Genomic DNA, 27,596 nt, shown 5'->3' on the forward strand with positions numbered 1-27,596 from the left:
TGGGTTCAAGGCATCCTCCCTCCTCAATCTCCCAAGTAGCTGGGACTGGGCACATGCCACCACACGTGGCTAATTTTTGTATTTTTTGTAGAGATGGGGTTTCACTATGTTGCCCAGGCTGGCCTCGAACTCCTGGGCTCAAGCAGTCTGCCTGCCTTAACCTCCCAAAATGCTGGGATTACAGATGTGAGCCACTGCGTCCAATAGTGATAACTTTTTGATATCTGGTTAGTAGAGAAGACTGAAAAGACTCCTTTCTTGGTTTAATTGCTTTTACTCTCCTTCCTGCTTCTTCATCTCTAGTCCTTTTTGCATTCTACAGGTGTCACTTTTTCCTTTCTTTTCCCCTGCTCCTTTTCATCCTTCAGGTTATACTTCAGGATTTAACTTTCCTGGAATGCCTTCTCTGAACTCCCTGCATTAGGTGCATCTTCTTTGTGGTAATGAAAATAATAACCATTTTGTAACACTTTGTATGTGCTAAGGACTGTGTTAACCACATTGCTTAAATCTCTGCTTTTGAAACATTTTTTTAGTAGTCTCTGCTTCCAACATCTTGTTTTTTATTTTTATTTTCTTTCCCTCACTTTCTCCCAACATCTTTTGTTATATCCTCATATATAAATCTTCCTAAAGTCCTAGGGCTCTGAGGAACTGTGACTATCACTGGTGGCCATTATTTAACTCTCCAGCTCTGTGAGTTGGGTATTATTATTCCCATTTTAAAGATTTATCTGAGACAAGGAGAAGTACCAAATTGCCTAAGGTAAGTGGCAGAGCTGGGATCTGAACTCAGGTTTTCATTGTTGTAGTTGTGCTATGGACTATTTCAGGGTCTACCAGTAATACACAAATGCTGACTTCTGTAGCATCCTCTGTTAGTGTCCTGGAGCATAGGGACAGATCCTTTTTTTTTTTTTTTTTAGACATAGAGTCTCGCTGTGTCGCCTAGGCTGGGGTGCAATGGTGTGATCTCAGGTGACTGCAATCTCTGCCTCCTTAGTTCAAGCAATTCTCATGCCTCAGCCTCCTGAGTAGCTGGGATTATAGGCACATGCCACCATACCTAATTTTTGTATTTTTAGTAGAAATGGGGTTTCACCATGTTGACCAGGCTGGTCTCAAGCCCCTGACCTTAAGTGATCCACCTGCCTTGGCCTCCCAAAGTGCTGGGAATACAGGCGTAAGCCCCCATGCCTGGCCCATATTATTATTTATCTTTGTGTCTGCAGCAGATAGCACTGGCCTAGTCCATAACAAGTCCTTAATAAACCAGAATCTCAAAGTGGTTGTACTGTCAAGTGCATTTTAATCTAATGTCAACCACATTTTAACAAATTCATCATCACCATTTTGTTCTTTTGTGAATTTGTAACATTGCTTCCAGGTAAGTTTAAAGAAACTTACCATTATCCTTTGCAGCACTTTTTTTTTACAGGTAATCAGGCATGAGTGGGGCAGGAGAGGGCTAACCCCCATCTACCAGGAATGTCAGGCAACCATCAGGCGATGACTTGGCTGTTATCACCCTGCCTCTCTAAAAATGATAATTGGCAGCCAGTGCCAGGGAGAGGCAATTTCCTGATGCTCCACAGTTGTCACACTAAAGTGATAATTCATCGCAGGCACCAGGGAGAGGCAATTTCCCAAACAGATAAAAGCATTTGAAATTGGTAATCAGCTTCCAATAAAATCTCAGGAATTAGGCAAGTGAGCTCAAGCATGTGCATAAAGAGACAAAATGGCAGAGTATGACCTTCCAGGGGCATTCCACTGAAAAGGGAAGAAAGCCTCAGGTGAGCATGCATACAAGTTTCTAAACACACTGTGCGTGCTCACCTCCCAAGTACAAGGAGGGCACTGTGCATGTGGGGAGCTCACCCTTAAGGAAGAATGAAGGAAGAGGGGTGCAAGAGCCAGAATTGGGCCAGCATATAAAGTCCTAGGATTAAGGTTAAACGGGGCACTTGACCTCCAAAGTACTCGCTTAGGTCTCTTCCAAGTGAACTGTCCTTTCTTTCTTGCTCTAAAGCTTTTAAATAAACTTCCACTCTTGATCTTAAACTTGGCTTGGTCTCTTTTTCTGCCTTATGCCCCTCAGTCTAATTCTTTCTTCTGAGGAGGCAAGAATTGAAGTTGCTGCAGACCCATATGGATTTACCTCCCACTAACACTTTTAGTACATAGGACAGTATCATTATTCCAATTATAATATTGAGAGGAACATAGAAAATGATCATAAATTATAGCATATGGCTCCAAAGAATAATTGGAAAAACTGGAAAGAAGGCAAGATTATTGTTTTTAAGTTAGGTCTACTAAAATAAATGAATGAATGAAACTACCAATTTCAGTTTCTTTCCTTGGACCAAAGATTGCCATGTACCAATGCTAAATCCTCAGGAATTTGTTAAATTTGCCCCTTTTCCTGTTAAGATGAAAACAAAAATTAAGATTTGGTTTGTTTTCGACAATTTAAGCACAAAATTGTCTCAATGTAGTAAGTGTTAGTATATATATGAAACTCGTGTTGTGACACTTTATATTTCATGTTTTTAAAAAGTTTAACCAACCTAAGACCATTTCAAATAAAATCTACATCTAAGCAATAATTCTGCTGGAAGCCGTTTTAAAATGCTGACTTGAGAATCTTCACTCAGACTATATATAATTTAATGAAAAGCTGCCCTGGTTTTCAGTCATAATAATTTAAATATTCTTATTATAATGCCATGCTTCAATCAAGTCATCTACATTTAGTGTGCACATACTAAATGCAAGGTATTGGATGCCATGTGTATAGAGGTAAGGGATATAGAAAAGATGAAGACTTCTGTTTCCTGCGGTGTGACAGACTGCGTACCCTAACCAACCCCCCTTAAGAAAATAACTAAAAATGTAGGATATAATATTAAACAAAATTTTTTAAATGCATCAATTATCTTTAAATACTTAGTGGCCAAAATCTAAGAGATAGTGGGAACCTTGAAGGTAAATTATGTACTGAAGCTGGCTTTTGACCTGAGAACATTTGCTTAACGTGGAAAACATACATGTTTTTTATTGCTTCATGAGAGTGAAGGAATAAAAAACAAAGCCAGAGCCTACCCAAGTAGAGCATCTAATAGAAGATTCACTTACATCAAGCTGGGATTCAAAGTGGGGGTTTACCTTATACCCACCATATAAGGTAAACCAGGAAGAAATTGTCCTCTCCAAATAATTGCAAGGAAAACTGCCTGTCTTCAACTTAGAGAAAGTACACTCTGAAATCATTATAGTGAAGTTGCAGAACGCTGAAAATAAAGAGAAGACCTTAATAGCAACCAGAAAGAATAGAGAGCTTACTTTCAAAGGAACAATGGACAGAGGGTTGACTCTTGAGAACCAGCGTTCAAAGGAATATAAAAGATGACTGTCAATCCAGAAATATATTCAGTCAATAATGCTCCTAAAGAGCAAAAGCAAAATAGAGGAAGAGAGAGAGAGATTAAGAGTTTGTCACCAACAATTCTGAAGGATGTGCTTCAGGAAAAAAGAAAGCCATCCAAGATGGAAGATAGGAGCTAGAAAAAAAATGAATAGCAAAGGTGGGATATTATGTGGGGAATGCCTAACCATCATTGGCTGTAGAAGACCATGATAATGTTTTGTGGGGCCAAAAAATGTAAGTCCAAAGAAAACCCAGATATACAATAACAGTAGCATCTAAAGAGTGTTACAAGATTCTTGTATCTTTTAGGGAAGTTGGTGAAAATTGACTTAGCTTAGATTTTTCTTAACACGTGCATGTTAAAAGTCTTTTGGGTTACCACTAAAAAAGTCAAAATAGAATGTAAAACATTTAAACTAGAAAAAGAGGAAAATGGAATGAAAGGTGAGTAAGACGTCTTTCCTCTGAGGCCCTTAGTATTTGATAGGCAGTGGTGAACAATGACAGGGGTGACTTTGGGGGTTATCTTGTGGACCCACCTTATGCATCACTAAAGATATGTTTGGCTTCATCTTTACTCCCATCCCTCACCTCGTGGCTGGAGCCACTTGAATTGTTTCCAGAGACTGGAGAAACCCTAGCAAAGGTTCATGCCATTCATGCAGTTATCTTCTGCTAATGTTACCACTGCCACAAATTGAAGAGCCTCCCAATGAGTGCCAGCTGTCAAGCAGAGATCACCTCACCTGTGTGCTTGCAATACCTGGCCTTGGGTACTGTCTGGTTTTTTTTAGCAGTTGCCTGAAGGGGTCAGGTACACAACCCCGAAGTTCATAGAAGTTATCAGCTCTTGTTATGGACTTTAACCAATGAGAGAAAGAGACGAAAAGCAGCCAGCAGATTGTTCTTCCTCCTTGCTCCACTAACCTCCAGTTCCTGACAAGGCTCTGTAATTTCAAACTGTAGAGTTGCCCTGAGAGACCGACCAAAGCTCTGGGCAGCTTGATTACAAATCCTCCTGTATCTGTCATGCTCCTTCCGTGATTTACTTCCTTTTTTCTCTCACTTTTGCTTCCTTAGAATTGCACCCTGTCCATACCATGAACTTCTGTCTTACATTGTTTTATAGTGATTTCAGGCTAAGACAAGGGCTTTTAGACACCTGTTTAAGTTCCATTAGTGAGTCCTCCAAAAGACACCCAAAATAAACATGAAAACTAGCTGTACAGATGTGCTTTAAGATGATTTTCTACTCTTCTTCTCAACAAAATTGATGCCATCTCCTGAGTGCCTTCCCTATAGAAATATGGAGCCCTGGGCCGGGCACGGTGGCTCACGCCTGTAATCCCAGCACAATGGGAGGCCGAGGTGGGTAGGTCACCTGAGGTCAGGAGTTCCAGACCAGCCTGGCCAACATGGCGAAACCCAGTCTCTACTAAAAATACAAAAATTTAAAAATACAAAAATTAGCCAGACATGGTGACGCGCACCTGTAATCCCACCTACTCGGGAGGCTGAGGCAGGAGAATCGCTTGAACCTGGGAGTCGGAAGTTACAGTGAGCCGAGATCATGCCACTGAACTTCAGCCTGGGCAACAGAGCAAGACTGCATCTCAAAAAAAAAAGAAAGAAAAGAAATATGGAGCCCTGGTAGTAGAGAAGGTAAGCCATACACAGAAACACCTCTCATGTGAGATAAATAAGAGAAGTACAGAGTATGTTTGGGAAATGGAATAGTCCATCAAGTTTGGTAGAGCACAGAGTATACTGGGGAAATAGTGGGAGATTAAAATGGAAAGATTGTCCTGAGGTCTGGCTATTACGGACCTTGATTTAAGGACTCTGCATATGAACTTTATTCAGTGGATGATGGGAAGTCATTGAAAGTTTTTTTTTTTTTAACTTTTTAACAGTGGAATGACAATCAGAAAAAAAAAATATGTAACTGGGCATGTCCCTGTGGAGACACTGAAAGCCTGTGGAGTTGTTAAAATACATACACACATACATACACACATACATATATACACACATACATATACACATATATATGTATGTGTATATGTATGTGTGTATGTATTTGAGCAAAGGCTTTACAATCTTTTTTCCCTTCTACGTTGAAATGTAATGTTCAGTTCTCTGGTATTGTTTCCTTGGTAACCTGACAGAGATTGTTGCTATTTTTTAGGCGAGATTGCTTATAAAAATGACCCTGATTGGTAAACTGCATGTGGGCTGGGAGAAAGAATAAATAACCCCTAGAGACCTGATAGAGGTGCCATGCTTTGGGTCTTCTGAGTGCAATGATTCTTATAACTGGGCATGTCCCTGTGGAGACACTGAAAGCCTGCGGAGTTGTTAAAACGAATAATGGTTCCTGTGGGACAGGAAGCTTTTAAGCCAGGACAGTTCCTACATCTGCCCCAATGTGAGTTTCATCTTCTTGCACCTGAATTACCACTTGTGTTTACTCTTAAGCGTTAGTTCTTTAGAGTGAGAGCCATGTTTGAGGTATTGGTTGTATAACATATCTTTAGGAATCTATAATTTTTATAGGTTTTACCTCTAATAAAATTAAACTTGGTGGAGCAAGTGCTGAGAGCTTCTGAGAGATTGTGTAGGCATGACTATTGTAAATGTTTTATGTAGTAGGTATGTGTATCTATATATACATACACATATACCTTATTTCTGTTTTTAAAGCATAAGAAAATTATAATGTTTACCTCTGAGCCCTATTTCTGCATAATTATGATGAGTTAATTTCTTTCTGAAATTTATTTCCCGAAAAGTAGAAATTTAACAGTTCCATTGCCTTCATTTGAAACTTTTTAATCCTTTTTCTTTAGGTTATCTTCATTGTAATGAATATGATAGTCTGAGATTGAGGTGGCTGAGGCAGACGTTAGAATCTTTCATCCCACCGCCTTTGATAAATGTAATTAACGTGTCTGAATTGGATGGCAGAAAAATGGGAGATGCCCAGCCTGAAATGTTTGACAAGGTACTTTTATTACATTGTGACAAACTGATGGATGCCCAATAAATACCACTATTATGTTGCTTTGTGGTTGTTATTTTCCATCTGTTCTCAGACATAGCCTGATACAGTTTCTCAGTACCCTGGAAAATTTTGATAAAGTGAACATGGAAGCAGTTTTCATTTGATGGTCAGCATGGTTCAAAGGAAGCAGTAACATTGGGATTGAGGATTATAGAATGTTTTATATTGGCAGGTAACTCAAAGATACTCAGGAAAAGATCGGATATTATTTGGGTCAGTACTGTATTGCTTTAATTCAGTAACATTTCATATCAGAGTATGACAGTTGAAGAAAAAGAGGTCATTTCAGTAAGCTGAAATTGAAATATTAGTTCTTAGAAATAAGTGCTGAGAATTCAGAAATATATTAATGTCTGATTACAATGAGTAACTTTTGTGAAAGTTTTTGCTGTGGTTGTCAAGGATATCAAATAGCGTTAGTAGACATAGTAAACTTTAATTCTTCCATCCTAAGCCCCCAAAAACAAACACTGAAAGTACATGGTAAGTTTTTCTGAAAAGAGTGAGGAAATGTCATAAGGAAGAACTTACTGTGGTGTATTTTCAGTTAAAAAAGAAATGTTTTTACTTATTTGCTATTTGTTTACCATGTTTTAGAGAACTTCTCTATCTACTTCGTGCCTGAGAATAGATTGTCAGTGCATATTTGCATCACTTGTCTTTTTTTTCTCTAGGTGTTAGTGGATGCTCCGTGTTCAAATGATCGAAGCTGGTTGTTTTCTTCTGACTCTCAGAAGGCATCCTGTAGGATAAGTCAAAGGAGGAATTTGCCTCTTCTACAGATAGAGCTCCTCAGGTAAGGACTGTTAATACAAAAGTGTATTTTGGTGTCTGATGTAATTTACACAGGCATAATAGAACATGTCAGGCCCCCAGTGGAGGGCTTGCTGTGTATGTGTCAATGATTATTCCCCCCAAAGGGTGCACTGAAAAAATTCCCAACTTCTTCCCCTTTATCACTCATACTGTAATGCTCACCGCCCCTCCCTCCACCCGCAGTGACAAGTAGTATTGCTGTGCATTGTCTTTTAAAGTGCATAGACGATTTTACTGTAGTTCAAAGTTGTTTGCTCACTGGGACCCAAGCCTTGGAGTTCATAGCCCTGTTTCTTTTACCAGAATCTGAGCAGCCTCTTAGGAATAGCTTTGCTTTTTTTTTTTTTTTTTTTTTTTATTATACTTTAGGTTTTAGGGTACATGTGCACAATGTGCAGGTTTGTTACATATGTATCCATGTGCCATGTTGATTTCCTGCACCCATTAACTCGTCATTTAGCATTAGGTATATCTCCTAATGCTGTGCCTCCCCCTCCCCCAACCCCACAACAGTCCCCGGAGTGTGATGTTCCCCTTCCTGTGTCCATGAGTTCTCATTGTTCAATTCCCACCTATGAGTGAGAACATGTGGTGTTTGGTTTTTTGTCCTTGCCATAGTTTACTGAGAATGATGGTTTCCAGTTTCATCCATGTCCCTACAAAGGACATGAACTCATCATTTTTTATGGCTGCATAGTATTCCATGGTGTATATGTGCCACATTTTCTTAATCCAGTCTATCGTTGTTGGACATTTGGGTTGGTTCCAACTCTTTGCTATTGTGAATAGTGCCGCAATAAACATACGTGTGCATGTGTCTTTATAGCAGCATGATTTATAGTCCTTTGGGTGTATACCCAGTAATGGGATGGCTGGGTCAAATGGTATTTCTAGTTCTAGATCCCTGAGGAATCGCCACACTGACTTCCACAATGGTTGAACTAGTTTACAGTCCCACCAACAGTGTAAAAGTGTTCCTATTTCCCCACATCCTCTCCAGCACCTGTTGTTTCCTGATTTTTTAATGATGGCCATTCTGACTGGTGTGAGATGGTATCTCACTGTGGCTTTGATTTGCATTTCTCTGATGGCCAGTGATGATGAGCATTTTTTCATGTGTTTTTTGGCTGCATAAATGTCTTCTTTTGAGAAGTGTCTGTTCATGTCCTTTGCCCACTTTTTGATGGGGTTGTTTGTTTTTTTCTTGTAAATTTGTTTGAGTTCATTGTAAATTCTGGATATTAGCCCTTGGTCAGACGAGTAGGTTGCAAAAATTTTCTCCCATTCTGTGGGTTGCCTGTTCACTCTGATGGTAGTTTCTTTTGCTGTGCAGAAGCTCTTTAGTTTAATTAGATCCCATTTGTCAATTTTGGCTTTTGTTGCCATTGCTTTTGGTGTTTTAGACATGAAGTCCTTGCCCATGCCTATGTCCTGAATGGTATTGCCTAGGTTTTCTTATAGGATTTTAATGGTTTTAGGTCTAACATTTAAGTCTTTAATCCATCTTGACTTAATTTTTGTATAAGGTGTAAGGAAGGGATCCAGTTTCAGCTTTCTACATATGGCTAGCCAGTTTTCCCAGCACCATTTATTAAATAGGGAATCCTTTCCCCATTTCTTGTTTTTGTCAGGTTTGTCAAAGATCAGATAGTTGTAGATATGCAGCATCATTTCTGAGGGCTCTGTTCTGTTCCATTGATCTATGTCTCTGTTGTGGTACCAGTACCATGCTGTTTTGGTTACTATAGCTTTGTAGTATAGTTTGAAGTCAGGTAGGGTGATGCCTCCAGCTTTGTTCTTTTGGCTTAGGATTGACTTGGCGATACGGGCTCTTTTTTGGTTCCATATGAACTTTAAACTAGTTTTTTCCAATTCTGTGAAGAAAGTCATTGGTAGCTTGATGGGGATGGCATTGAATCTATAAATTACCTTGGGCAGTATGGCCATTTTCACAATATTGATTCTTCCTACCCATGAGCATGGAGTGTTCTTCCATTTGTTTGTATCCTCTTTTATTTCATTGAGCAGTGGTTTGTAGTTCTCCTTGAAGAGCTCCTTCACATCCCTTGTAAGTTGGATTCCTAGGTATTTTATTCTCTTTGAAGCAATTGTGAATGGGAGTTCACTCATGATTTGGCTCTCTGTTTGTCCGTGATTGGTGTACAAGAATGCTTGTGATTTTTGTACATTGATTTTGTATCCTGAGACTTTGCTGAAGTTACTAATCAGCTTAAGGAGATTTTGGTCTGAGATGATGGGGTTTTCTAGATATACAATCATGTCATCTGCAAACAGGGACAATTTGACTTCCTCTTTTCCTAACTGAATACCCTTTATTTCCTTCTCCTGCCTGATTGCTCTGGCCAGAACTTCCAGCGCTATGTTGAATAGGAGCGGTGAGAGAGGGCATCCCTGTCTTGTGCCAGTTTTCAGAGAGAATGCTTCCAGTTTTTGCCCATTCAGTATGATATTGGCTGTGGGTTTGTCGTAGATAGCTCTTATTATTTTGAGATACGTCCCATCAATACCTAATTTATTGAGAGTTTTTAGCATGAAGGGTTGTTGAATTTTGTCAAAGGCCTTTTCTGCATCTATTGAGATAATCATGTGTTTTTTGTCTTTGGTTCTGTTTATATGCTGGATTACATTTATTGATTTGCGTATGTTGAACCAGCCTTGCATCCCAGGGATGAAGCCCACTTGATTATGGTGGATAAGCTTTTTGATGTGCTGCTGGATTCAGTTTGCCAGTATTTTATTGAGTATTTTTGCATCAATGTTCATCAAGGATATTGGTCTGAAATTCTCTTTTTTGGTTATGTCTCTGCCAGGCTTTGGTATCAGGACGATGCTGGCTTCATAGAATGTGTTAGGGAGGATTCCCTCTTTTTCTATTGATTGGAATAGTTTCAGAAGGAATAGTACCAGTTCCTTCTTGTACCTCTGGTAGAATTCGGCTGTGAATCCATCAGGTCCTGGACTCTTTTTGGTTGGTAAGCTATTGATTATTGCCACAATTTCAGAACCTGTTATTGGTCTATTCAGAGATTCAACTTCTTCCTGATTTAGTCTTGGGAGGGTGTATTTGTCAAGGAATTTATCCATTTCTTCTAGATTTTCTAGTTTATTTGCATAGAGGTGTTTGTAGTATTCTCTGATGGTAGATTGTATTTCTGTGGAATCGGTAGTGATATCCCCTTTTTCATTTTTTATTGCATCTATTTGATTCTTCTCTCTTTTCTTCTTTATTAGTCTTGCTAGCGGTCTATCAATTTTGTTGATCTTTTCAGAAAACCAGCTCCTGGATTCTTTAATTTTTTGAAGGGTTTTTTGTGTCTCTATTTCCTTCAGTTCTGCTCTGATTTTAGTGATTTCTAGCCTTCTGCTAGCTTTTGAATGTGTTTGCTCTTGCTTTTCTAGTTCTTTTAATTGTGATGTTAGGGTGTCAATTTTGGATCTTTCCTGCTTTCTCTTGTGGGCATTTAGTGCTATAAATTTCCCTCTACACACTGCTTTAACGTGTCCCAGAGATTCTGGTATGTTATGTCTTTGTTCTCATTGGTTTCAAAGAACATCTTTATTTCTGCCTTCATTTCATTATGTACCCAATAGTCATTCAGGAGCAGGTTGTTCAGTTTCCATGTAGTTGAGCGGTTTTGAGTGAGTTTCTTAATCCTGAGTTCTAGTTTGATTGCACTGTGGTCTGAGAGACAGTTTGTTATAATTTCTGTTCTTTTACATTTGCTGAGGAGAACTTTACTTCCAACTATGTGGTCAATTTTGGAATAGGTGTGGTGTGGTGCTGAAAAAAATGTATATTCTGTTGATTTGGGGTGGAGAGTTCTGTAGATGTCTATTAGGTCCACTTTGTGTAGAGCTGAGTTCAATTCCTGGATATCCTTGTTAACTTTCTGTCTCATTGATCTGTCTAATGTTGACAGTGGGGTGTTAAAATCTCCCATTATTATTGTGTGGGAGTTTAAGTCCCTTTGTAGGTCACTGAGGACTTGCTTTATGAATCTGGGTGCTCCTGTGTTGGGTGCATATATATTTAGGATAGTTAGCTCTTCTTGTTGACTTGATCCCTTTACCATTATATAATGGCCTTCTTTGTCTCTTTTGATCTTTGTTGGTTTAAAGTCTATTTTATCAGAGACTAGGATTGCAACCCCTGCCTTTTTTTGTTTTCCATTTGCTTGATAGATCTTCCTCCATCCCTTTATTTTGAGTCTACGTGTGTCTCTGCACGTGAGATGGGTTTCCTGAGTACACCACAGTGATGGGTCCTGACTCCTTATCCAGTTTGCCAGTCTGTGTCTTTTAATTGGAGCATTTAGCCCATTTACATTTAAAGTTAATATTGTTATGTGTGAATCTGATCCTGTCATTATGATGTTAGTTGGTTATTTTGCTCGTTAGTTGATGCAGTTTCTTCCTAGCCTCGATGGTCTTTACAATTTGGCATGTTTTTGCAGTGGCTGGTACCGGTTGTTCCTTTCCATGTTTAGTGCTTCCTTCAGGAGCTTTTTTAGGGCAGGCCTGGTGGTGATAGAATCACTCAGCGTTTGCTTGTCTGTAAAGTATTTTATTTCTCCTTCACTTATGAAGCTTAGTTTGGCTGGATATGAAATTCTGAGTTGAAAATTCTTTTCTTTAAGAATGTTGAATATTGGCCCCCACTCTCTTCTGGCTTGTAGAGTTTCTGCCGAGAGATCAGCTGTTAGTCTGATAGGCTTCCCTTTGTGGGTAACCCGACCTTTCTCTCTGGCTGCCCTTAACATTTTTTCCTTCATTTCAACTTTGGTGAATCTGACAATTATGTGTCTTGGAGTTGCTCTTCTCGAGGAGTATCTTTGTGGTGTTCTCTGTATTTCCTGAATCTGAATGTTGGCCTGCCTTGCTAGATTGGGGAAGTTCTCCTGCATAATATCTTGCAGAGTGTTTTCCAACTTGGTTCCATTCTCCCCGTCATTTTCAGGTACCCCAATCAGACGTAGGTTTGGTCTTTTCACATAGTCCCAAATTTCTTGGAGGCTTTGTTCATTTCTTTTTATTCTTTTTTCTCTAAACTTCCCTTCTCTCTTCATTTCATTCATTTCATCTTCCATCAGCGATACCCTTTCTTCCAGTTGATCGCATCTGCTACTGAGGCTTCTGCAATCTTCGCGTAGTTCTCGAAACTTGGCTTTCTGCTCCATCAGCTCCTTTAAGCCCTTCTCTCCATTGGTTATTCTAGTTATCCATTCTTCTAATTTTTTTTCAAGGTTTTTAACTTCTTTGCTATTGTTTTGAATTTCTTCCCGTAGCTCAGAGTAGTTTGATCGTCTGAAGCCTTCTTCTCTCAACTCGTCAAAGTCATCCTCCATCCAGCTTTGTTCCGTTGCTGGTGAGGAACTGCGTTCCTTTGGAGGAGGAGAGATGCTCTGCTTTTTAGAGTTTCCAGTTTTTCTGCTCTGTTTTTTCCCCATCTTTGTGGTTTTATCTACTTTTGGTCTTTGATGATGGTGTTGTACAGATGGGTTTTTGGTGTGGATGTCCTTTCTGTTTGTTAGTTTTCCTTCTACCAGACAGGACCCTCAGCTGCAGGTCTGTTGGAGTTTACTAGAGGTCCACTCCAGACCCTGTTTGGCTGGGTGTCAGCAGCAGTGGCTGCAGAACAGCGGATTTTCGTGAGACCACAAATTCAGCTGTCTGATAGTTCCTCTGGAAGTTTTGTCTCAGAGGACTACCCGGCCGAGTGAGGTGTCAGTCTGTCCCTACTGGGGGGTTGCCTCCCAGTTAGGCTGCTCCTGGGTGAGGGACCCACTTTAGGAGGCAATCTGTCCGTTCTCACATCTCCAGCTGCGTGCTGGGAGAACCACTACTCTCTTCAAAGCTGTCAGTCAGACAGGGACATTTAAGTCTGTGGAGGTTCCTGCTGACTTTTTGTTTGTGCCCTGCCCCCAGAGGTGGAGCCTACAGAGGCAGGCAGGCCTCCTTGAGCTGTGGTGGGCTCCACCCAGTTCGAGCTTCCTGGCTGCTTTGTTTACCTAAGCAAGCCTGGGCAATGGCGGGCGCCCCTCCCCCAGCCTCGCTGCCGCCTTGCAGCTTGATCTCAGACTGCTGTGCTAGCAATCAGCGAGACTCCGTGGGCATAGGACCCTCCGAGCCAGGTGCGGGACACAATCTCCTAGTGTGCCGTTTTCCACGCCTGTTGGAAAAGCGCAGTATTAGGATGGGACTGACCCGATAGTCCAGGTGCTGTCTGTTACCCCTTTCTTTGACTAGGAAAGGGAACTCCCTGACCCCTTGCGCTTCCCGAGTGAGGCAATGCCTCACCCTGCTTCGGCTCGCACACAGTGCGCTTCACCGACTGTCCTGCACCCACTGTTTGGCACTCCCTAGTGAGATGAAACCAGTACCTCAAGCAGAAATGCAGAAATCACCTGTCTTCTGTGTCGCTCAGTCTGGCAGCTGTAGACCGGAGCTGTTCCTATTCGGCCATCTTAGGAATAGCTTTGAATCAGGATGCATGTTTTGTTAATGTTCTGGATGAATCAGCCCCTAGCAAGTTGTAGCTAGTTGTTAGTGCTTGTCTCGTCTCCCCTCTGAGAATTTTCCAGAAGGACCTGGCCACTGAATATTTGGTTTCATTAAGAAAAGAGCCATTTTGGAACATTATTGTTTGGGTTCCGACAGCGATTTTGACATATGCCCTACTCCCATGTAATTCCTCTTGTTTAATGCTAAACCAAATTTTTTTGTTTGTTTGTTTGTTTTTGAGACAGAGTCTTGCTCTGTCGCCCAAGCTGCAGTGCAGTGGTGCAATCTTGGCTCACTGCAACCTCCACCTCCCAAGTTCAAACTATTCTCCTACCTCAGCCTCCTGAGTAGTTAGGATTACAGGTGTGCGCCACCAAGCCCAGCTAATTTTTTTTTTTTTTTTTTTTTGGATTTTTAGTAGAGATAGGATTTCACTGTGTTGGTCAGGCTGGTCTTGAACTTCTGACCTCATAATCTGCCCGCCTTGGCCTCACAAAGTGCTGGGATTACAGGCGTGAGCCACCACGCCCGTCCACTAAAGCAAAATTATCTATAATATTTAAAATACAACTAAATGGTACCTTAATCACTCATTACCTCTTGCACGTAGAAAGACAGTGAATGACAGTATGCATTTCCAACTTCTGACTGATACACAGCAATAAACATATACCATTACCTAAATATTATAACCAATACTAATACATAGCCTTGTATCAGATTACGTCTCAGCTCATTATGGTGGTTCTTGGTAGTACTTATCAGAAGGCTTTTCTGAACATTTCAGCAGTTAGACCATTTGTTTGTATACTTCTGGTGTCCACCTTTCATGTAACACTAAGATATTTTGAAAACTTTATACCATCGTTCCCTTTTACCCTTTGGGTTATTAGCTTTGAGATGACCTAGATCCTTCTCTAAATCATTTTTCTCACCTAAGCTATATTGATTTGGCTTCTTCGTTTTGTTTGTTTGTTTGTTTGTTTTTTGAGATAGAGTCTTGCTCTGTCACCCAGACCGTAGTGCAGTGGTGTGATCCCGGCTCACTCCAACATTTGCCTCCTGGGTTCAAGCGATTCTCATGCCTCAGCCTCCCAAGTGGCTGGGATTATAGGTGCCCACAACCACGCCTGGCTAATTTTTGTATTTTTAGTAGAGATGGGGGTTTCACCATGTTGATCAGGCTGGTCTCAAACTCCTGACCTCAAGTGATCTGCCTGCCTTGGCCTCCCAAAGTGCTGGTATTACAGGCATGAGGCAGCATCCCCCAGCCTCAGTTTCTTAATTATTCCTGCTACACCAGGCTTGCCATTGTTATTCCTTACACCTGTAACAGATACTAAATCTTGTGATGGCTTGTTAACATTGTGATCTAAATTTTTTAAAACAGTAAGTAAGCAAACAGGCTTTCTGAGAATATTATTTTTCTTCTCTATCTGTCTCCTGACAAATCTGCCCCTGACTTCCTTTTCTTTCTATTACCAGGTTTTCTGTGATATATTCTGTCTACTGTTTTTCCTCCCATTTTGTCTCAATTAATTGTATTTTATCTTCTGTTTCCTTTACTCTTCCAAACCTATTCTTATTAAAGAACTATTAATTTTTAAAATTTTTAGAATGTTTAAAATATATTTTTAATTATACAGGTAACACATGGAACCATTTTCATTGTAAAAAAATAAATCAAATAATACAAATGAAGCAAAAGGCCCTGTTGGCCACATGCCCAACCAAATATCACCTTTCTTCTTAGAGTTAACTGTTGGATTAGTATCTGCATATAGTGAAATACATTTTAAAATAACTTTTATCACGATATGTATATTCTTCTGTTACATGGTCTTTTTTTATTTTTTTTTACCAAATGTTTCTTAGTCTTTTCCATGTGGGTCTACTTTGTTCTCTTTAACTTACGTGAAACATTCAAGAGGATCTATTATATTCCTTTTTAATCCTTTAATCCTCTATTTCTGGATATTTACGTTGTTTGTTTTTGTTTGTTTACTTTTATAAACCGTTCTTTAATTTGTCTCATCAGACAGGTCTACTAGCATTTTTCCTGATTAAATGAACATTGAGAAGTAGAATTGAGGATCAAATATTTTAATAGCTGTGTTGAATTGTTCTCCAAAAAGGCTATACCACTTTATACTCCCTGCTGCACTGGACTTTGTTTACTGCTTACTCCCTCTTAAAATATTCTCTTCCCTTGACATTTGTGATCAGAGGCTTTCCTGGTTCTCCCTACTTCTCAGTTATGCCTTATTCATATATTATTTAACTCGCTCCTCATCAGCTCATCCCACAAATTTTGGGTCTCTTTAGCCTACTGATACTGATCCTTTTCTCTATCTGATGGCTTCAACTGATATCTCCCAATACGTGAGCTTAGACTATCTCTCAAATACGAATCTAAGCTTAGATCTTTCTCCTTAGCCTCAGACCTACATATTCAATTACCTATCCGAGATTTCCAGAAACTTAAATAATTAAGATAAAAATCATAATTTCTAATTCTCTTAGGAGAGAGAATCTTCACCAAATCAACAAAACAAAAAATCAGACTAGAAATTCCACCAACCTGCCTCTTCTCCCTCTCTTCTCGATTTTAATAAATGCCACACCACCATATATTTAAGTCAGACATCCATCTCCAACTTTCCTTTTGCTCATATATTCAATCAATCACTAAGACATCTCAGTTGTACCTATTACATGTGTCTCAAGTTCACCCAACTCTCTCCATCCTGAATAGCCTAACCTAAGCCACCAGTATTGTCACCTAAATGATTTTAACTGGCCGCTAACTGTCCTACATGTCTCCAGTTGTGAACCATACTGCTTGATTCTCCACAGTGAAGCCAGAGTGACACATCTGAAATGAAAATCTCGTGTCAATTATCCTTCTGGAAATCCTACAGTGGTTCCCCATTACCAGCAAAATTTCACACTCTTTTTTTTTTTTTAATTTGGGGATTTTCCAGTGAAAACCAGGATTTGCTAGACGAATTCTAAAAGAGCTGTAATACTTCATACTGTTAGTGTAATACTCAAGTCCTCTTTTGACCTAGCCCCTTCTTACTTCAGCAACTTCATTGTCTCAGGACTCTTACTCATTTTGTTCCAACCATGCAGTTTCTCAACAGTCCACACAGTGTCTCATTTCTGAGGCCAGTGCATTTCCTGTTTCATTTCTTTGAGAGTTATTCTAATTTACACTCCCCTTTCTCCTGGCAAACTCTACTGATTCTTCAGGAATCAGCCCTGACGTCCCCTTACTGAAGCCTTGCCTGACTTCCTAGGAGTGGGGTGGATATTGTCCTCATGTCCTTACCTTCATTTAAAGATACATTTATTGTCAGTTCCTCTGCTACTCAGTTATCTAGTACGTGCCTGTCTTTTTGACAAGACTGTAAGCCCCATGGGAGCAGGGATTGTTTTATTATTTTTATTCCTACCATATAATTTGGTGCCTGGCATGTAGAAAAGACTAAGTAATTGTTTAAAAACAGTATATTACATGGGTTGAGTATTTAGAATTTATAGCTGTAATTAAATTGATAGCACAGTTAATCTGACAAAAATAATGATGATGTAATCATTATGCTGCATGGTGATTAGGCATAAATGTAAAGCAATTCCCATAATTTATTTTGATTAGTATTGCTTTTACATAGCCAAAACATGGCTATAGATTTTAGGGGTTTTTTTCATCATTTAATAAGCTTTTCTTAATATCGTATAGCATTTCAATCATCATTGCAAAAATCATTCACATGCATAAACCCCAGATAGGCACCTTCCTATGTCCCAGCAACTAAGGCTCTTCTGTAGTGGCCAGTCCTCTCTTCCATCATCTTACTTCCCTAAAGGAATGGTTTTAGTAGCACATCACTTTAGTAGCAAATTGGCAGGGCACAAAAGTGACATCACATTGAATGTAGGTTTTCATGTAATCATATGAGATTGGGAAAGGCTGTCGCACCAGCCATCTCCCATTCTTTTCCTTCAGCAGCTGCTCTACATTCCCTGCCTCTGCTTCCTGGCCTGCCTGAGAGGTTTTGCAATGACTTGAAGCAGCCAAAATTCCGAGTCCCTTGGCTATGTGATTATGATGACAAAGGGGAGACAGCAAGATATCCAAGCTATAGGCAGAGGAAATGATCAGAGTCCTGACATCTACAAGTCTTGGGGTTAAAAAGATAAAGGAAAAAAAAATGATAATACCAGACACAATCTCTCTTTTATCTCCTGCCCTTGACTTCAAAAAATGAAAAAAAAAAAAAAAAGACTATAGCAATTTTATCACCAAGAATAGCTCTGTTTTATCACTGTCTCACTACCTAGAATTTCCTCTTGCCTGTCTTCCAATCTTTCCTCAGCTAGTTATTGCATTACCTTTTGTTAACAAAAGGCAATCCTTTTATTTCACAATATGAGATAAAAGGTTTTAAAATGCAGGCATGCAGGAGAGTAAAAACATTAATGTGTATGAGTTTCATTCATATGAAGGATTGATTGCAGATCCTTATTTTCATTTACAAAGAGCAATTGGAATGCAGGTAAACAAATATTGTCTGGCCTCATATTGTGAGCAGAAGATTGCACTCAGAAGTGAGAAAAGGACTGGAAAAGATAGTGAAGAGGTAAATAAGGGAAACTTTCTGATTGTACTATTTTCCAAAGGCTAGACTTGTATGTACATTGTCTGTTGACAGATATGGTGCTCAAAGGTACTTTATACACATGAGAACTTATACAGCCTTTAAAAGCAAGGACATTCTGTCATTTACTACAACATAGGTAGGACAGTAGGACATTATGCTAAGTGAAATAAGCCAGAAACAGAAAGATAGATACCATATGATCTCACTTCCATGTGGAATCTAAGAGTTGATCTCATAGAAATAGCATATAAAGGTGGTTACTGGAGGCTGAGGGTGAAGGGGAAGGATGGGGAAAGGTAAGACATTGATCAAAGTCTAACTCTCAGTTAGACTGAAGGAATAAGTTATAATGATCTGCCGCGCTACGTGGTGACCACAGTTAATTATGTATATTTCAAAATTGCTAAAAGAATAGATTTGTAATATTCTTATCACAAAAGAATGATAGGTTGGTGAGGTGATATGCTAATTAACTAGATTGACTCTTTCTACAATGTATACATAGACCAAGATATCACATTATACTCCATAAATATTTACAGTCATTATTTTTCAATTTCTAAAAAGGTATTTATGCCCTTTATGACTGCATGAAGGCATGCAGTTACTTTACCAGAAATTATTTATATTTATGTTACATAAGCAGTCTGTACAGTGTTCAGAATTTCAGCTTTTGGAAAGACAGTGCCCTATAACCATATACTCTACAACTCGATATTAATCTGGCACATTTTTATGAAAATTAATGTCTTATTTGATAAAAGTTTTTTGATGTTAATTTCTTTATTTTTTATTTTTATTTTAAAAAATATTTTAGAGAGAGGGTCTTGCTCTGTCTCCCAGGCTAAATAAAGTGCAGCAGTGGTGCTATCATAACTCACTGCAGCCTCAATCTCCTGGGCTCAAGTGATCCTCTCACCTAAGCCTCCTGAGCAGCTAATACTACAGATGCATGCTACCACACTTGGCTAATTTTTAATTTTTTTCTAGAGACAGGGTCTCACTATATTCCCCAGGCTGGTTTCGAACTCCTGGCTCCAAGTGATCCTGACTCATTGGCCTCCCAAGTGCTGAGACCATAAGCACGAGCCACTGTGCCCAGCACTGATGTTAAATTTTTTTTTAAAACTGTTAGTAGATATGTAATACTCCTTAAAATTTTTTAAAATTAATATACATATAGCAGTATATATAATGATAAAGATAGTAATCTAACTAGTTTTCTGTTTTTTTTTTTTAACATGAAAAACTTATTGGAAGGCACAGTGATGACAGGAGAAAGATCTCAAAACAATATGAGTTCTTTGTATACTTAAAGACTCTTTGATTTATCCATACAGAGGTAGAAGAATTAGAATTTTCTATTGAATTTACAGAACATAAAGATAAAAGTTATATAAAATTTTCTCACACATCTGTCCCAAAGCTATTTTCGGGAGATGAGAATGAGGGGCAAGGATAAAAGGAATAATTGAACATAAACCAGTTCTATGAATGGAATGCCACTTAAAAGTATGCCTTTATTATCATTTCTCAAAATAATTTTTGATCCAGTCATTCCTGTTACATGCTATGTATGTTCATACTATATAATCAAATTCTTTTGCCTCATTTGTATTTAAATATATTACGAAAAATAAAGTGGGAAAATACACTGAAAATGAAATACATGTAGTCTTTTTAGAAAGTGACTATGATATTTGTATAAGAGAAGTTTACATGATTTTTAGGTGGGAAAGCACTAACTGGAGAATATGATTTATAACAAAAATATAGGTAACTTACTGCAGTAATGTATCATGTCATTTGTTTCCTAGGAGAAAATCAATCACATTTAAAATACTGACCCCTTCTGGTTTTCTTTTCTCACTGCTTGACAAGTAAAATCCAATTTGTGAGCTCATTGAAAAAGGAAGCTAAGATTATTCGGTAACGTTTTGAAAATTTGTGTAAATCATCCAGATAACAATCCTTAAAAAGTGGTACTCTGACAGCAAGAATTGTGTTTTGAAAGAAACATTAAAAAAAAAAAAAACGCTAACATCTATTCTCTGATGCACTGGAGCTAAGATAAGGAATACCTAGTGACTGTGCAGCATGGCCTTCATCATTCATCAACACAGTGACCAAAAAATTGATGTGTTTATACAGGAAAAATAATATTTGACTATATGGGGCTATCAGAATGGAAGATTTCCACCACTGCTTCAGCTATGTATATGTTTTCTTTTTAAAGTTTTAATAATTCAGTTCATGTCACATACTGTCATCGTATGCTTAGTCATCTGTTTGGAATCCAGAAAACAAAAACAAACCACTATTAACAACTATTACAATTACTACTAATAGTTATTTTCTTCCTCTTTCTGTTCTTCCTCCTCTGTATTCTTCATCTTGTTTCTTTTTTCTTTTAAGTTTAGGTGGCAGTAGTCAGAGGTTATGAAATTTAAAATGTGCAGTTTGTTTGCAGAAAGTACACACTTCTTTTTAACAAGAGTTTACTGATCAAAATATTACACATTCAATGAAATGATAAAAAATCGAGGAGCCATCCAAAGCTATAATTTGTAACTATTATATTTTCTTTCATAAAAAAGTGTCAAATATATATTGACAATATGAATACAATATTGAAAATAAGATGTTATCAGCTTTATTAATTTATTTACATTATCTACATTTTAAAATTTATTTATTTATTTTGAGAGAGTCTCACTCTGTTGCCCAGGCTGGAGTGCAGTGGCATGATCTCAGCTCACTGCAACCTCCGCCTCCTGGATTCAAGCAATTCTCATGCCTCAGCCTCTCGAGTAGCTGGGATTACAGGTGTGTGCCACCATACCTGGCTACTTTTTGTATTTTTAACAGAGACGGGGTTTCACCATGTTGGCCTGGCTGGTCTCGAACTCCCAACCTCAGGTAATCCACCTGCCTTGGCCTCCCAAAGTGCTGGGTTTACAGGCATGAGCCACCATGCCTGGCCTAACATTATCTACTTTGTACTGGGAACTTAGCTAAGCATTGCAGATTTTAAAATATGGAAATGATTCTTGTTCTCAAGGTCCTCAGGCCAGTTATCGTAAAATGTGGTAAGACCTATAATAGAGAGAACAGTTAGGGTGCTGGGGGAATAGAGGGAAGGACGCCTTACTTATTCTTGTTAAGGATGGAGTACAAAAGAAGCAACAGGTAAATATTTAAACTAAAGAGATTTGTCTAATATACGATATTATTATACTATAGTATAATAATATACAATAGAGTACAATATACTGGAGCTAAGATATATATATATATATTGATTTATTTATTACCTTTGGCTGCATATAGTTTGTAGAGTAATAGGAATCATAGTGATATACAATTGATATCTTTTTCCACTTAGTTTATCATGAACATTTCTTTTTTGTTTGTTTGTTTGTTTTGAGATGGGGTCTTGCTCTGTCGCCCAGACTGGAGTGCAGTGGCTTGATCTCGGCTCACTGCAATCTCCGCCTCCCGGGTTCATGCCATTCTCCTGCCTCAGCCTCCCAGGTAGCTGGGACTACAGGCACCCGCCACCACGCCCGGCTAATTTTTTTGTATTTTTTTAGTAGAGACGGTGTTTCACCGTGTTAGCCAGGATGGTCTCGATCCCCTGACCTCGTGATCCACCTGCCTCAGCCTCCCAAAGTGCTGGGATTACAGGCGTGAGCCACCGCACCTGGCCTTTTATCATGAACATTTCAATTATTCAGTAGTTTTTGAAAACATGCCATTGCTTCATTTATTTATTCATTTATTCAGGTAGTTAGGAATATCTAAAACTCTCCTTTCCTTACACAATCTGATTAATGCAAGAAATAGTACAAAAATGTATCCTAATGGAGATTAAAAGATCAACTTTTTAAAGTTCCAGGCAAGAGCTTGATAACTCTTCGGGAAGGAGTTATAGCAGCTGGCCTGTGATCCATTTCTGTTTTGATTTCCAGGGGGACACTCCTAAGGAAAGAAAGAAGGCAGGTGACCCAGTTAAATCTTCTCATAAACATGTAGATAATTGGCCTCCTTGGTAAATAGACTAATGAGTTTTGCTAAGAGGATAGTTCTTATTTATGGCATGCTTTAAGCAGAATGTTCCTGGTTAGGATTGCCTATGGTAAACACAAACTAGCATCTATATAGATTTATGGGGTATGGCTTCCTAGAGATACCATGTATCAACTTCATAAGGTATGTTGTGACATAACCTAAATGCTCCCCATTGTGTGAGGCGACCTGTGAACATGATTTAGAGAATTCATCTATTCTGAGATAGAAAGCCCATACCCAATATTGGTAGCAAGACCTGGGGAGCTACATCAGCAGTCCCAGACCTTTCTCTGCTTCTCTTCTGCCACTTGGTTACCTGTATACTTAAAATTATTATTAAATAGTAAAGCTTGATAGTGGGTAAGGTCTCTGGTCTGTGTGAATCTGATTTGACAATTTGATCTTTTATGTTAGCTCACTCCTGAACCCCAACCAGGCCTCTGTGATGAAGCTGAATTCAGGGGCATGATTTGGACCCGAGTCCCAGTTGCAAGCTTTTTATTCCAGTCCCACATCTAAATCTTGGGATTCAATCAACTCTTCCAACCAGCTATTAGACAGAAAATAAAAGCCTTGCCCCTTACATGCTTGGCATGGAAACATGATTAAGAGGATGAGGGGATAGCTTATTCCATAATTTAGCACAACAGTTATATATACAGTGGAGAGCTACTGAAGTATTTCTAATAATGAAATTACATAATTACATTTATTTTAGAAAGATTATTACACATAGAGGGTAGACACAAGAGAGCAAACAGAGAGAGAAGAAAGCTATTGGGAATAAATACTTAGGAAGTTATGGAATTTTTCCAGATGAGCAATGATTATCAATGGATTAATGTTAGAAGAAAGTCTTCAGAATAAGATGATACTTTAAGCGTTTCATTAACTCACCATCGTTTATTCAATTTGTAAAATACCACGGATGTTAACAACAGTTTAACATCTTTTTTCTTAATAATTTGAAAAGCTTTTAATGGATATTTAACAAAACAAAGCTGAGCAAATAAGTATAATAAGTATATTAAAGTGTTTGAAACATGGGAGCACATAAATTCTTCTAGTTTAAAAAATTTGAACTGACTTTTCAAGATTTCTAAAGAGTGACCATTGCGTGCAGCAGAGGATGACCTGGCTATTTTGGGAAAAGGTGCGTCTTTGTCACTTGAGCATTCTTAGTTATCTCTTGGTGCTCTGTGTTCTTTTTGCCTCCCCTGAATCTTCTTTCTGTGGGAACAACGACTTTTATGATCCAAAGGATTGGACCTTGGGCTGAAAAACCACAATTCAGCCTATCCGTTAAGAGTCCCTGTGACTCTTTCTTCTTCTATCAGCAAGATTTTCCTGGCATTTGGCCTCATTCTGCCACTCACTACAGGAATTTGAACTTACCATGCCATTGACCTAAATGGAGTCACTAAAATGCCTTTAGTAAACTTTGTAGGCTTTTATTTCTTTTTTAGTCTGGCTACAGCAGGAGTCAAATGACTTCTTTAGGAAAAGATGGTCATTTTTTTTCCTCCAAAGATTTATTTAGGACATTGGCGTTCAAACTCTGCTCTGTAAAGATGTAGGGTTTCTGTAGAATCACTTTAGGAGCTGTCTTGAAGGAACAGATAGGGATGAACAGGAGAGCCCCTTAGCCTGGCACACCAAATCTAACTAGAGGCAGGGTATCTTTTTCTGGTTAAGCATGTAGAATTTCACTTGAAGAAAGTTTCTTCTTAACACACACACACACACACACAAACACACACACACACACGTGCGGTTTGAATAAACCCTTTTAAATCATTAAAATCAACTATAAGCAGTCTCCATTCATAAGCACATTTGCCATGGGACAAAATCAGGTCAATTCTGGTGGTTTTCTTGAAAGCTTTTCTTTTCTTTTTTTTTTTTCCATTTGTATGAGTTAAGAGGCAATGGTTGATAGGTCAAAGACCCTACCTTGAAGTTAGGCAGGCCTAATGTGGGTTTGTTGTCACTCTTCGCTCACCTAAGCAACACAAAATGAGATCCTTATGTTCAATTTTAGTGGAGCAGTTTTAATCCCTACCGTTCCATACTCACATTAATGAGGCAATGAGTTGTTAAGAAGAGTTACTAAACGTGAAGTCTCCAAGTGGAAACCAATAATAAATATGTTAAAATTTGTCATTTATAATCTATTTCAAAAATCTCATGCCATTACTCTGTTGTACTAGGACTTTATAAGAAATATTGAATATAAATATAAAGAAATATTCTTTATAAGAAATATTGCTTCTTCAAGGTAAAAACTTGCTGTCAGTGGAAAGAAGATAATTATCAGCATTGTTTTTGTTTCTAAGGCTGACAAAAGAATAGCCGCTGGGTATGGTATCTCTGAAAACAGCAAGCTTGGTCATGGTTCTTTATCTCAAATTTACAGAACTCTTTTGATAATAAAGAGTGTGATATCTAGAAATTTGATTACTTACTGTGAGCACAGTGAAGTCTACCCTCAGGCTTGTAAAATAATACTTTTAAAACAGATGACAGCATTAGGTAACTATCAACCTAGAAATATCTGTGTTTTAGATGCTTATAGTACCCTGAAACTTAATTTTAAATCTGCATCTATTTGATAGATTGTACATGAGCTTTGACTTTTCACCTTAATGTTTTCTTTGGTCATAGTGTATAATAGTGGTTGGGTTTTTTTTTTTTTTTTTTTTTTGCTTTCTTTCCTAGACTGCTGTTTGCCAGCAGAAATAGTAAACTGATAGAAACAGGGTGAAATGATGAGAAACAGGCAGTGGAAAAATAAAAGAAATGGGAACTGCTGAAAAGGAACAAAAACAGAAATATTGGAAAGGAATACTACAAGTCAACAATGTAGTATTAAAAAAATGAAATGGAAAGGAAAAGTAAATGAAGAAAAAATTTCCAAAATGCTTCAGGGAAGAAAAGAAATAGTTAAAGATGTGGTTTTACCATTTGTTGAATTATATTGTAGCAATTAAAATCTTTCTTTTTTCTTTCTTTCTTTTTTTTTTTTCTTGAGACAGGGTCTTACCCTGTCACCCAGGCTGCAGTGCACTGGCCCAATCCCAGCTCACTACAACCTCCACCTCCCACCTCAGCCTCCCGAGTAGCTTGAACAATATGTATACAGCAGCTAATTGTATTTTTTGTAGAAATGAGGTTTTGCCATGTTGCTCAGGCTGGTCTCAAACTCCTGGGCTCAAGTAATCCTCTTGCCTTGGCCTCTGAAAGTGCTGGGATTACGGGTGTGAGCCACCATGCCCGGCTAATTTTTTTTTTTTACTACATTTATTTCCTTTAAATCAGACTGTCTACCGTCTCCTGCCCCACTCTCCCAAACTCTGTTAGGTTTTCCTTTTGTTACTAGAAAGGCAGCGTAAGGGACAACTGACATTTTTAAATGTCTTAATGGCATTTTGGGGACACCATTATCTCAATTTTAAAACAGTGGCCATGTTCCATAAAGTCAAGTTTACTTTGAAAAGGTTACCAAACTGTTCTACTCAATCAGAAATGAGACCACAATTGCTATGTAGCTGCGCTCATTAACAGGCTATTTTACTTTCTGTAGGAATTTATTATTTAAGATCCAGTTGGCAAGAAGAAAAACCGTTCTCATTTTTATAAATTACTTGTTAGCAAAAGCTTTTTTTTTTTTTTTTCCTGATAAAGCCTCTGGCCTCTATCATTTCCATTTGTTCTATAACATAAAAGTTAGAGGTTGCTTTAATTATTCTCTACTCAGAATTTTTTTTGATAAAAGTTTTATTTTGATATAATTTTAAACTTAGAAAAAAAATGTAAGAATAGTACAAGGAGCTCCTGTGTGCTCTTTATAGAGATTCATCAACTGTTTTACATTTCACCACATTTACTTTTTTTATTATTATTTAAGTTCTATGATACATGTGCAGAACTCTATTCAGAATTTTTGTGTGTTAGTTTCAATTAAATGTATTTCTTTGTTTTACACTGAAAATTCTCTTCCTGACCTGCCTCTTAATTAAGGTAGCATTTATTTGTTTTTTGTTTGTTTGTTTTATTTTATTTTATTTTATTTTATTTTGAGACGGAGTCTTGCTCTGTTGCCAGGCTGGAGTGCAGTGGCACAATCTTGGCTCACTGCAACCTCCGCCTTTCGGGTTCAAGTGATTCCCCTGCCTCAGCCTCCTGAGTAGCTGGGACTACAGGCGTGCGCCACCATGCCCAGCTGATTTTTTTACTTTTAGTAGAGACGGGGTTTCACCGTTTGGGCCAGGATGGTCTTGATCTCTTGACCTTGTGATCTGCCCACCTCGGCCTCCCAAGGTGCTGGGATTACAGGTGTGAGCCACCGCGGCTGGCCTTTTTATTTTTTTGAGACACAGTCTCGCTCTGTTGCCCAGGTTGGAGTGCAATGGCACAATCTCAGCTCACTGCTCACTGAGGCGGAGGCCTCCCAGGTTCAAGCAGTTCTCCTGCCTCAGCCTCCCAAGTAGCTGAGATTATAGGCACCCACCACAATGCCTGGCTAATTTTTTGTATTTAGTAGAGATGGGTTTTTACCATGTTGGTCAGGCTGGTCTCAAACTCCTGACCTCAGGTGATTCACCCAACTCGGCCTCCCAAAGTGCTGGAATTACTGGTGTGAGCCATTGCACCCAGCCCATTCACTTATTGAATAAATATATTTTAAGAATATAGTTTCCAGTTGTGCTGTATGTACAAAATACAAAATGAATGCAACACAAACCCTGTTTTCAAGCAGCTAAAAATTTATTGCTTAGGAAAAACAGAATACGGAGAAATTCCGTGGAGAATCAATGAAAGTTTCAAAGACTGAGCTCTGAAGTGGGTCTAGGTGAAGAGACCATTTTTATTCACTTTTTTTCTAAGTGAATACAAGCTCATTCACCTAGTTAAAAGGAAATTTTATGATTTTTGTGGCAATTTGTGTAAGCATTAGAACTTTCTAAGCATCTAGAAAGAAGAGGCAAATAATTAATTTTAATTCCTTGATTTGGTAGTTAAT

At 38.5% G+C, this 27,596-nt stretch overlaps 1 protein-coding gene and 1 non-coding gene across 7 annotated transcripts in view; one reads left to right on the forward strand and one right to left on the reverse strand.

Annotated features, from left to right (window-relative positions):
* The window catches only part of NSUN3 (NOP2/Sun RNA methyltransferase 3), a 126,872-nt gene that overhangs the window by 25,817 nt on the left and 73,459 nt on the right, over window positions 1–27,596 (forward strand). For all 6 annotated transcript variants that reach the window (XR_010118608.1, XR_010118609.1, XM_055260663.2 and 3 more), the window contains 2 exons: window positions 6,283–6,437; window positions 7,172–7,293. Coding sequence is in view for 4 of the 6 variants with exons in the window: in XM_055260663.2 (XP_055116638.1) it covers window positions 6,283–6,437; window positions 7,172–7,293 (277 nt within the window). In the remaining 2 variants the exon portion in view is untranslated. The remainder of the gene's footprint in view (window positions 1–6,282; window positions 6,438–7,171; window positions 7,294–27,596) is intronic.
* On the reverse strand, window positions 16,808–16,866 carry LOC129471747 (U7 small nuclear RNA). Its single transcript, XR_008653709.1, has one exon. It is a non-coding gene; the product is annotated as a U7 small nuclear RNA (small nuclear RNA).

Source organism: Symphalangus syndactylus, chromosome 21 (genome assembly GCF_028878055.3).
Source record: "Symphalangus syndactylus isolate Jambi chromosome 21, NHGRI_mSymSyn1-v2.1_pri, whole genome shotgun sequence".
NCBI lineage: Eukaryota > Metazoa > Chordata > Mammalia > Primates > Hylobatidae > Symphalangus > Symphalangus syndactylus.